Source organism: Chlorocebus sabaeus, chromosome 17 (genome assembly GCF_047675955.1).
Source record: "Chlorocebus sabaeus isolate Y175 chromosome 17, mChlSab1.0.hap1, whole genome shotgun sequence".
Lineage (NCBI taxonomy): Eukaryota > Metazoa > Chordata > Mammalia > Primates > Cercopithecidae > Chlorocebus > Chlorocebus sabaeus.
The window spans coordinates 7,957,777-7,970,695 of NC_132920.1; the positions used below are offsets into that span (position 1 = coordinate 7,957,777).

Consider the following 12,919-nt stretch of genomic DNA (forward strand, 5'->3'; position numbering starts at 1 on the left):
AGAGGAATTAAAAATGTATCTGCTGTCCAGTCTGTCATGGTCCACTTACGTCCCCCAGCCCTGCCTGCCTTTCCAGCACTCTCTGCACGCTGTGCAAGCACCCCATCCTGACACAAACTTCCCTGACCACAGATCTGCCTTGCCACTTCTTCCAGGAGCTCAGCCATGGCCCTGCTTCCCGAATGGCCTGCGGGGTCCCACTATCCTTGGGCAGCATTCCCAACTGTCTTAAATGTCAAGTCCTTTCAATAAAGTGTAAATTAGCAAATTGTTGACTTTTCAAACTTTATATCAACGTTTAGATTTAAGCAGAGGGTACAGAAACTGAAACTCTGAGAAGGCTCATTCCATTATATTTTTATACAGTGACAGATCTGAACTATTATTGTGGATTAACCACAACACATTCCAGATAAATGGAGACAGTAACATTTGTCGATACACACACACAAGCAAAAAGGCATTATTTTCAGAGTGACTTAGTCTTTTCAATGTTTTTTAATAAGTGTAAGATGTATCTTCATTAGTTTAGAGCAATGAGTAAGTTACAAAAACACTTGATGATAATTGCAAGTGAAAAACACCAAATTATCACAGGAACTTAAATTCTTGTGCTATTTTTCCACATCTGAATTTAGTTAACATATAATTCAAATAAGCAAAGCACCGCCCAGCAAATGATTCAAATACTCCTATGGCTATTCATTAAATAACCTATCCACAGGCATGAATGCTTCCTTTTCTAGAAGAAATATACATAATATACTCAATACTTCAGGCTCAGAGGAAAGATTTATATCTCCAATCTGGTGGATATTTGTTGTTACATGTAAAAGTCCTATTTTCTCTCTCCTCCAGGAGACAAATACCACTTTCAGGGAAAAGATGGAAATGCTGAAAAGGAAAAAAGAGAGTTCTGCAATTTCAGTTTATAAAAATATTGATGGTATGACCACGTAACCATACCTCCTCAACACATCTTCAATGAATCAGCCATTTAAAAATATGTAAAAATCACTGCATTCAGAGAATTTTCTGATCAAAAGCAATTGCTAATAATATAACAAACACCCAAGACTTATATGTCCCGTTATCTAAATGATCTTTTACCTTTTTTCGTTCCTGTTCCCTCTGTTGGAGTCTACAGACTGAATCATTAGCTGCTTGCACTGAAATAAAAAAGACATGGGTTTTCAGTCAGCAGACCGTGTTCAAGGAAACACATACCTGGGGGAGGAGTATGTGTGGAGAGCATGTGGATTGTTTTAGATCTCAAAAAACTATGAGAAAACTGACATTATTTTGGTGGTGGTGAGATGGCCAGAAAGGGAAAGTAAGTTTTGCCAATATATTCAGGATGTCATAATTAGAACAATAATTCTTGAGCTTTGAGCTACAAGCTGAAGGACATTTAAATACTAACTCCAATGACAGACTGTCTATGACCACCTCAGAATTCTCCAAAAAGATATAAAATCCCGATAAATTTATCACAACATTCTGATTATGACGTTACATTGTCTGTCTGTCCCCACCGTTCCCCCTTTCTCTCATTCATACTACTGCTCTCACTGCAGTACCTGGTAACTACATGACTTCAACAACTTTCTACTCTTCTTGCCTGTGCTCTCTTGATTTCTAATTTATCCCAGCTGCCACTGCAAGATTCAGCTTCCTCTAGACCATCTCCATTAAGTCATTTCTCTTTCTCAAGAACTAACTGCTAGTAATAATTATTCTAATTATTTATTGAGTATTTACTAAGTGCCAAGATCTATGTATTATCCCTCTTAATCCCACATTCGTATTAGGAAATGATCACTATTCCATTTTACAGATGACAAAACTGAGGTAAAGAGAGGTGAAGCTGTCAATCAAGGAGGTTATACAATAAGTACAGGAAACAGAATTTCAAATCAGATCTTTCTGGCTCTAAAGACTTGGCTCTTACTATCAACACTCTACTGCCTCTTTAATTATTTCATCAGTGAAACCAGTTGTAATTCTTCCCTTATTTAAACCTTTTCATCTGCCAGACGCATTTTTTTCTGTCCATAAATGTTCTCACTTACTTCATCCAAATAAAGACATGTAGTGTGCAGGCTAAGAGTGAGCCTTAGTCAGTCAAATTTGGCACTCAGTTGTGTGAATGATCTTGGGCATGTTTGCTCGCTCAATTATTCATTTGTCAAATGTTTACTGAGCATTTGCTTTGTGCCAGGCACTGTTCTTGTTGGCATTCCTATCTCTCAGCACCTTAGTTCCTCATCTGTAATATGAACATAACTACTAATGACAGGGCTTCAGAAGTGACATAAAATTTAAATGAGAACACAATACATACTATGCTTAAAAGTAAATAATTTCAATATTAATAATGATAACCACTTAGAGTAGTTCTTTATATAAAATAAGCAGTCAGGCTGGGCGCGGTGGCTCACGCACGCCTGTAATCCCAGCACTCTGGGAGGCTGTGGCGGGCGGATCACCTGACATCAGGAGTTCGAGACTAGCCTGACCAACATGGTGAAACTCCGTCTCTACTAAAAATACAAAAATTAGCTGAGAACGGTGGCACACACCTGTAGTCCCAGCTACTTGGGAGGCTAAGGCAAGAGAATCGCTTGAACCTGGGAAGCGGAGGTTGCAGTGAGCCAAGATCGTGCCACTGCACTCCAGCCTGGGTGACAGAGCGAGACTCCATCTCAAAATAAATATATATATATATATATATGTGTGTGTGTGTATATATGTGTGTATATATATAAAATAAGCAATCAAGAACTGTTCACTGTTACCAATATTCTATTTATTGTACTATCCCTAAAGAAAAACCTTTCCTTATTTCTTTTCACTAATTAAACTGTTTTGTTTCAAAAGCCCAGTTCAAGGTTTACTGTCTTCATAAAGCCCTCCTGATTAGTCTCTTCCCTCTGAGGATTTTCCCTATTTGAAATTCCTTTATCAGATGTGTGTGTGTGTATCCTACCATTTATTAATATCTTGCATTTGCTGAAATTGGAGGTTTGTCTAATTGTTTTAAAATTATGTCTTCCCACCCCACCCCAATCCGGCCCCAACTAGGTCACAAGTTCCACAATAGGGCAGGGACTGTGATTTCTCTTTCAGAGAAATGTTAGGCCTTTCCCTCTGGGAATATGGTAAAAGAGAAGAATTTTGTTTTCAAAAAGTTGTGTTTTTATCAGTAACCATTAATTTTAGCTATATCAAACGTAATATTTAAGTACTGAAAATTAGGTTCCCATTTTTTTTAATAAAAGAAAATATTTTTTTAAAAAAGAGTTGATTAGATCTGCCTTCTTTCTGTGGCATATTAATATGACATCATCTTTCCCAAGCAGTGCTTCTATCATTTCCTGGGCTGGTTTTTCCCCCACTGGCTCTGCAAACATAACTTAAAATCCATTTGGCAGCTGTTAGGAGCTTCATCACTTTCAGAAGATTCTGAGCCTAACCTAGAAGAAGAGTTACAGGCTTCTGCCACCTCCTCTGTGATTTGTAACGTCCTTTAAAATTGTAATGAGAACACATCTGACAAAAGTGCACTTCTGTTCCGCATCAGGATTGCTACGTTTAGACAGAATATCCACTTTCAGAAATCACAGTCCCTTTGAAGCAATTTGCCTTTTAACTCTTCAGGCACACAATGGAAAAGGTTTACTTTCTGAATTTATGAAACTTGCTTTTCTAAAGTTGAAGACAATCACCATACTGCACCAAACATTCCCTTTTTGATCAATTAGCGACACCAAGAAGGCCCATTTCTCTGAACCTTCCCATCACATCTGTATCACTTACTGGTTGTATAACTCAGTACGAAGCCATCTGCCCTGTTGTCTCAGTGTTTTAGGAGAGACTTAAAAAAAAAGTCAAGAATGTATCAAGTGCTTTTCTCTTAACCAAAAGATTATTCAAGTAGATCTGTGCCACGCACCACAGTTAACAATGTCCTATTTTCCTCACATAAAAGAGAAACAAATTCATTCTATCATGGTGTCTATAAGTAAACCTCAAACACACACATAAGAAAATAATTTCAGGACTTGCAGTTCCAAAATGCGGGTATAGAAGCGAGCTAGCTTCACTCTCCACAACAGAAAATGAAAATTAGGTACACAGTGCCAGCAACACCCCAGAACTCAAACATGAGGATGAGACAGTTCTCAGGGCCACAGAGAAATGAAAACACTCTGAGGAGACAGGAACAGAATCGCACTTCCATCTCTGTAACATTCCTTCCCCAACCTGCCTTGGCACCAAGCACATGGGAAATTTCCCTGACTCATGGTTTCTATGCTAAAAGAGGGATCACGGTGGACGATCAGCTTCCCCACCATCTTGGGCTCCCTGGCAGGAGAACTGTCCCTGCCTTAACCCATGGAAAGCATTGGTGATACCTTAGAGGCAGACATATCCTAGAGGACAGCCAGAGATAAAGGAGAGAGGTGCCACTTCCACCCCCAGCCTTTTAGAAACTGTTCTGTAACTCAGCCAAAGAAGACATCAAATCAAAGTGGCTACTCAGCAGCACCGCACTGCAGGAGATTTGTTCCACAGGTGCCCTGGGCACAGAGGCTGCCTAGCCAGCCTTCCCACACTAACAAGATATCCCTTTGGGGACCTCCCCTATTCAAGATGAGTGGCATTTTGATTGTTTACTAGAACTAAGGCAGACGGGTTTAAGATGCCATCTAGTGCTGAAAAGAAGCAGTGACCTAGTGAAAGAAAAAAGAAATCTACAGGTAAAATAAAAAGAATCTCTAAGCAAATGGATCCAATAAAAACAGAAACAAGACAGAGGAAATGGGAATAAATAACTAATGCTCCAATGCAAAGACACAGATGTACATCCACAAAAAACAACAGCAAACAAGGAATGTCTGAAGACCTCCCTAAACAGACAAAGCAAAGAACCAGTCAGTGAATGACCTCAGTGAGCTGGCAATAAATGAACTCTCTGACCAACAACGCAAAATAGCAGTTTTAAGGAAACTCAGTGATCTCCAGGATAACACAGAAAAAATTATTCAGAAATTTAACAAAGAGATTAAAATAGATTTTTTTCTTTTGAGACAGCTGTTGCCCAAGCTGGAGTGCAGTGGCACAATCTCAGCATACCACAACCTCCGCCTCCTGGGTTCAAGTGATTCTCCTGCCTCAGCCTTCTGAGTAGATGGGACTACAGGCGTGCACCACCACGCCCAGCTAATTTCTGTATTCTTAATAGAGACGGGGTTTTACCATGTTGGTCAGGCTGGTCTCAAACTCCTGACCTCATGATCCACCCGCCTTGGCCTCCCAAAGTGCTGGGATTACAGGTGTCAGCCACCACACCCAGTCAGATTAAAATAATTTTTAAAAATCAAACAGAAATCTTGAAACTGGGAAATACATTTGCTGAACTGAAAAATTCACTAGAGACTCTCAGCAGTAGAATGAATCAAGCAGAGGAGAGTCAGTGAGCTCAAGAAAGGCCAGACACAGTGGCTCACTCCTGTAATCCCAACACTTTGGGATGCCAAGGCAGGCAGATCACTTGAGGTCAGAAGTTCGAGACCAGCCTGACCAACATGGTGAAACCCTGTCTCTACTAAAAATAGAAAAATTAGCTGGGTATTGTGGCAGGCGCCTGTAATCCCAGCTACTTGGGAGGCTAAGGCAGGAGAATCGCTTGAACCCAGAAGACACAGGTTGCAGTAAGCCAAGATCACGCCACTGCACTCCAGCCTGAGCGACAGAGCAACAGTCTAAAAAAGAGAAAAAGAAAATCACATCTCAACAGACTCAGAAAAAGCAATTGACAAAATCCAGCATCTCTTTATGATTAAAATCCTCAGCATAACTGGTATAGAAGGGACATACCCTAAGGTAAAAAAGCCATCTATGACAAATCCACAGTCAACATTATACTGAATGGGAAAACTTGAAAGCATTCTCCCCGAGAACTGGAACAAGACAAGAATGCCTACTTTCACCATTTCTATTCAAAATAGTACTGGAAGTTCTAGCCAGAGCAGTCAGACAAGAGAAAGAAAGGGCATCCAAATCGGTAAAGAGGAAGTAAAATTGTCAGTGGTCGCTGATGATATTATTGTATACCTAAAAACCCCTTAAGACTCATCCAAAAAGCCTCCATAACTGATAAATGAATTCAGAAGGTTTCAGGATACAAAATCAATGCACACAAATTAGGAGCACTGCTATACACCAATAGCAACGAAGCTGAGAATCAAATTCAGAGCTCAACCCCTTTCAGAATAGCTGCCAAAAAAGCAAAATACTTAGGAATATACTTAACCAAGGATGTGAAAGACCTCCACAAGGAAAACTACAAAACACTGCTGAAAGAAATCACAGACAACACATATGGAAACATATCCCATGCTCAGGAATGGGTAGAATAAATATTGTGAAATCTCCATAATGCCAAAAGCAATCTACAAATTCAATGCAATTCCCATCAAAATATCATTATCAATATTCACAGAACTAGAAAAAAAAATCCTAAAATTCAGATGGAACCAAAAAAGAGCCCACATAGCCAAAGCAAGATTAAGCAAAAATAACTAACCTGAGGTCATCACATTACCTGACTTCAAATTACACTACAAGGTTATAGTCACCAAAACAGCATGGAACTGGCATGAAAAAATGGAACAGAATAGAGAACCCAAAAAGAAAGCCAAATACTTACAGCCAAATGATCACAGCCAAATGATCTTTGACAGACAACAAAAACATAAACTAGGGAAAGGACACCCTATTCAACAAATGTTGATGGGATAACTGGCATGTCACATGTAGAAGAATGAAACTGGATCCTCGTCTCTCACCTTATGCAAAAATCAACTCAAGATGGATCAAAGACTTAATCTAAGACCTAAAACCATAAAAATTCTAGAAGATGGCCGGGCGCGGTGGCTCAAGCCTGTAATCCCAGCACTTTGGGAGGCCGAGACGGGCGGATCACGAGGTCAGGAGATCGAGACCATCATGGCTAACACGGTGAAACCCTGTCTCTACTAAAAAATACAAAAAACTAGCCAGGTGAGGTGGCGGGTGCCTGTAGTCCCAGCTACTCGGGAGGCTGAGGCAGGAGAATGGCATAAACCTGGGAGGCAGAGTTTGCAGTGAGCTGAGATCCGGCCACTGCATTCCAGCCTGGGCGACAGAGCAAGACTCCGTCTCAAAAAAAAAAAAATTCTAGAAGATGACAGTGGAAAAACCCTTCTAGACACTGGCTTGGGCAAAGACTTCATGTCCAAGAACCCAAAAGCAAATGCAACAAAAACAAAGATAAATAGATGGGATTCAATTAAACTAAAAAGCTTCTGCACAGCAAAAGAAATAATCAGCAAACAGACAACCCACAGAGTAGGAAAAAAATCTTTGCAAACTATGCACCCCACAAAAGACTAATATGCAGAATCTACACAGAACTCAAACAAATCAGCAAGAGAAAAACGATGCCATCAAAAATGGGCTAAGGACGTGAATAGACAATTCTCAAAAGAAGATATACAAATGGCCAACAAACGTATGAAAAATGTTCAACATCAATAATTTTTGGGGATATGCAAATCAAAACCAGAATTTGATACCACCTTACCGCTGCAAGAATGGCCATCATTTTAAAAAATTTTTAAAAATTGATGGAACGTATCTCAAAATAATAAGAGCTATTTTATGACAAACCCACAGCCAATATCTTACTCAATGGGCAAAACCTGGAAGCATTCCCTTTGAAAACCGGCAAAAGACAAGGATGCCCTCTCTCACCACTCCTATTCAACATAGTGTTGGAAGTTCTGGCCAGGGCAATCAGGTATGAGAAAGAAACAAAGGGTATTCAATCAGGAAAAGAGGAAGTCAAATTGTCCCTGTTTGCAGATAACATGATTGTATATTGAGAAAACCCCATTGTCTCAGCCCAAAATCTCCTTAAGCTGATAAGCAACTTCAGCAAAGTCTCAGGATACAAAATCAATGTGCAAAAATCACAAGCATTCCTATACACCATTAACAGATAAACAGAGAGCCAAATCATGAGTGAACTCCCATTCAAAATTGCCACACAGAGAATAAAATACCTAGGAATCCAATTTACAAGGGATGTGAAGGACCTTCAAGGAGAACTACAAACCACTGCTCAATGAGATAAAAGAGGACACAAACAAATGGAAGAATATTCCATGCTCATGAAAAATCAATATCCATGAAAATGGCCATACTGCCCGAAGTAATTTACAGATTCAATCTATCCCCTTCAAGCTACCAATGACTTTCTTCACAGAATTGGAAAAAACTAAAGTGCATATGGAACCGAAAAAGAGCCCACATTGCCAAGACAATCCTAAATCAAAAGAACAAAGCTGGAGGCATTCAAACTATACTACAAGGCTACAGTAACCAAAACAGCATGGTACTGGTACCAAAACAGATATATCGACCAACGGAACAGGACAGAGGCCTCAGAAATAATGCCACACACCTACAACCATCTGATCTTTGACAAACCTGACAAAAACAAGCAATGGGGAAAGGATTCCCTATTTAATAAATGGTGCTGGGAAAATCGGCTAGCCATATTTAGAAAGCTGAAACTGGATCCTTTCCTTACACCTTATACAAAAATTAATTAAAGATGGACTGAAGACTTAAATTTTAGACCTAAAACCATAAAAACCCTGGAAGAAAATGTAGGCAATACCATTCAGGACATAGGCATGGGCAAGGACTTCATGGCTAAAACACCAAAAGCAATGGCAACAAAAGCCAAAATTGACAAATGCGATCTAATTAAACTAAAGTGTTTCTGCACAGCAAAAGAAACTACCACCAGAGTGAACAGGAAACCTACAGAATGGGAGAAAATTTTTGCAATCTACCCATCTGACAAAGGGCTAATATCCAGAATCTACAAAGAACTCAAACAAATTTACAAGAGTAAAACAAACAACCCTATCAAAAAGTGGGCAAAGGATATGAACAGACACTTCTCAAAAGAAGACATCTATGCAGCCAACAGACACATGAAAATATGCTCATCATCACTGGTCATCAAAGATATGCAAATCAAAACCACAATGAGATACCATCTCACACCAGTTAGAATAGCGATCATTAAAAAGTCAGGAAACAACAGGTGCTGGAGAGGATGTGGAGAAATAGGAATGCTTTTACACTGTTGGTGGGAGTGTAAATTAGTTCAACCATTGTAGAAGACAGTATAGCAATTCCTCAAAGATCTAGAACTAGAATTACCATTTGACCCAGCCATCCCATTACTAGATATATACCCAAAGGATTATAAATCATGCTACTATAAAGACACATGCACCCGTATGTTTACTGCAGCACTATTCATAATAGCAAATACTTGGAACCAACCCAAATGTCCATCAATGACAGACTGGATTAAGAAAATGTTGCACATATACACCATGAAATACTACACAGCCATAAAAATGGATGAGTTCATGTCCTTTGTAGGTACATGGACGAAGCTGTAAACCATCATTCTCAGCAAACTATCACAAGGACAGAAAACCAAACACCGCATGTTCTCATTCATAGGTGGGAACTGATAATGAGGTCACTTGGACACAGGGCAGGGAACACCACACACCGGGGCCTGTTGTGGGGTGGGGGGCTGGGGGAGGGATAGCATTAGGAGAGATACCTAATGTATATGACAAGTTGATGGGTACAGCAAACCAACATGGCACATGATACCTATGTATCAAACCTGTACGTTGTGCACATGTACCCTAGAACTTGAAGTATAATAATAAAAAAAATTGATGTTGGCGTGGATGTGGTGAAAGGGGAACACTTTTACCCTGCTGGTGGGAATGTAAACTAGTACAACCACTATGCAAGGCAGTGTGGAGATTCCTTAAAGAACTAAGAGTAGATCTACCATTTGATCCAGCAATCCTACTACTGGGTATCTACCCAGAGGAAAAGAAGTCATCATACGAAAAAGACACTTGCACACGCATGTTTATAACAGCAGAATTCGCAATTGCAGAAATATGGAACCAGCCCAAATGCCCATCAATCAACAAGTGGATAAAGAAAATGTGGTGTATATATATATATACATACACACATGCACACAGATATACACACACACTGTGGAATACTATTCAGCCATAAAAAGGAATGAAATAATGACATTCGCATCAACCTGGATGGAATTAGAGACCATCATTCTAAGTAAAATAACTCAGGAAGAGAAAACCAAATGTCGTTATGTTCTCACTTATAAGTGGGAGCTAAGCTATGAGGACACAAAGCCATAAGAATAATACAGTGAACTTTGGGGACTCAGGGAAGGATAGGAGAGAGGCAAGGGATAAAAAACTACACATTGGGTACAGTGTACACGGCTCAAGTGATGGGTGCACCAAAATCTCAGAAATCACCACTTAAGAACTTATCCATATACCCAAACACCACTGTTCCCCAAAAGTCTATTTTTAAAAAGGAATAAGAATCCATTTTTTTTTTAAAGGCGTAGAGTGGCTGAATAAACAAGACCCATCTCTATGCTGCCTATGAGAAAGGCACTTCACCTATAAAGACATGCAAGTTCTATGTGCTGATGAAAAGAACACATATTCTGCAGCAGTTGGGTGAAATGTTCAGTAAATGTCAGTTAGGCTTTACATTTCCATGCAACCAGAAAAAGATATTCCATGCAACTGGAGACCAAAAAGAGCAGGAGTAACTACACTTAAATCAAATAAAGCAGACTACAAATCAAAGACTGTAAAAAGAGACAAAGAAGGTCACTATATAATCATACAGGGGTCAGTTCAGCAAGAGGGTGTAACAATTATAAATATCTATGTACTCAACACCGGAACTCCCAAGTACATAAAGCAAACATTAATAGATCTAAAGGGAGAGACAGAAAGCAATAGAATAGCCGCAGGAGACTTCAACTTCCCATACTTAGTAATGGACAGATCATCCAGACAAAATCAACAGAGAAACATTGGAGAGTTCAACTACAAACTCGACCAGGCCTTAGTGACACTTACAGAACCTTCACCCAACTGCAGCAGGTTACATGTTCTTTTCATCAGAACACAGAACATTCTCTGGAACAGATCATATCTTAGGCCACAAAACAAGTCTTAACAAATTCAAAAAGATAGACATCATTATCAGGTATATTTTCTGATCATAATGGAATAAAATTAAAAATCAACAACAAGAGGAAACTTGGAAAATACACACACACGTGGAAAGCAAACAACAGGCTTCTGAACAACCAATGGGTCAGGTAAGAAATTAAGAAGGAAATTTAAAAATCTCTTGAAACAAATAAAATGAAAATACAACATACCTAAATCTATGAGATACAGCAAAAACAGTACTAAGAGGGAAATTTATAGCAACAAAAGCTTGTATCGAAAAAACAGAAAGACTTCAAATAAACAACCTAACATTGAACTTCAAGGAAGCCAAAATTAGTAGAAGGAAAGAAATAATAGAGACCAGAGCAGAAATAAATAAAATTGAGGCTAAAAAAATCAAAGAATCATTGAACGATTATCAACAACTATACACCAACAAATTGGAAAAGCTAGAAGAAATAGATATTTTCCTAGACACATACAAGCTACCAAGCACAAACCATGAGGAAACAGAAAGCCTCAACAAGCTAATAATGAATAACAAGGCTGAAGCCATGATAAAGTCTCCTGTCAAAGAAAAGCCCAGGACTCGATGGCTGCATTGCTGAATTCCAACAAACATTTAAAGACAATTTAACACCAATTCTACTCAAGTTCTTCAAAAAACTTGAAGAGGAGAGAATATTCCCAAACTCATTCTACAAGGCCAGCATTACCTCGATATCAAAATCAGACAAAGACAAAACAAGAAAAAAAAAAAAAGAAAACTACACACAATATCACTAATGAATGTAAAGGCAAAAATCCTCAACAAAATAGTAGCAAACCAAATTCAACAACACATTAAAAAGATCATTCACCATGGTCAAGTGGGATTTATCCCAGGAATGCCAGGAGGGTTCAACATATGCAAATCTATAAATAAACCATACGGTAATTTCAATAGATGCTAAAAAAGCATTTGATAAAATCCAACATTTTTATGATAAAAGCTCTCAAAAACTGGGTATAAAAAGAACATAGCTCAAAACAATAAAGGCCTTATATGGCAAACCCATAGCTAACATATTGAATGAGGAAAAACTGAGAGGCTTTCCTATAAGATCTGGAACAAGAAAAGGATGCTCACATTCACCACTTTTATTCAACATCATACTGAAAGTCCTGCCAAAGCAATTAGGCAAGAAATAAGGGCACACGAATTGGAAAGGTATTAAGTCAAATTATCTTTGTTTGCAGATCACATGATCTTATATTTAGAAAAACCTACTGACTCACCAAAAAGCTCTTAAAACTAATAAATGTACTCAGTAAAGTTGCAGGATACAAAATCAACATACAAAAATCCATAGCATTTATATACGCCAACAGCAAGCAATATGAAAAAGAAATCAAGAAAGCAATCCTGTTTACAATAGCTACAAAGAACATAAAATAGCTAGGAATCAATGGAACCAAAGAAGTAAAAGATCTATACAAGGAAAACTATAAAACACTGATGAAAAAAATTGAAGAGGGCACACAAAAATGGAAAGATATCCATGCTCCATAACTGGAAGAATGCCATTAAAATGACAATAATACCCAAAGCAATTTACAGACTCAATGCAATCCCTATCAAAATACCAATGACATTTTTCATAGAAATAGGAAAAATAAACCCTAAAATTTATACAGAACCACGAAAGACCCTGAATAGTCAAAGCAATTTTGAGCAAAAAGAACAAAGCTGGAGGCATCACACTACC

At 38.6% G+C, this 12,919-nt stretch overlaps 1 protein-coding gene across 4 annotated transcripts in view; it reads right to left on the bottom strand.

Moving 5' to 3' along the window:
• The window catches only part of BLOC1S5 (biogenesis of lysosomal organelles complex 1 subunit 5), a 53,850-nt gene that overhangs the window by 11,665 nt on the left and 29,266 nt on the right, over positions 1–12,919 (bottom strand). For 2 of the 4 annotated variants that reach the window (XM_007973747.3, XM_007973749.3), the window contains one exon: positions 1,111–1,169. In XM_007973747.3, the coding sequence (XP_007971938.1) occupies positions 1,111–1,169 (59 nt within the window). Of the gene's footprint in view, positions 1–479; positions 895–1,110; positions 1,170–12,919 lie in introns of those variants that run through there. The other 2 variants (XM_073005639.1, XM_007973748.3) reach the window with 2 other exon arrangements.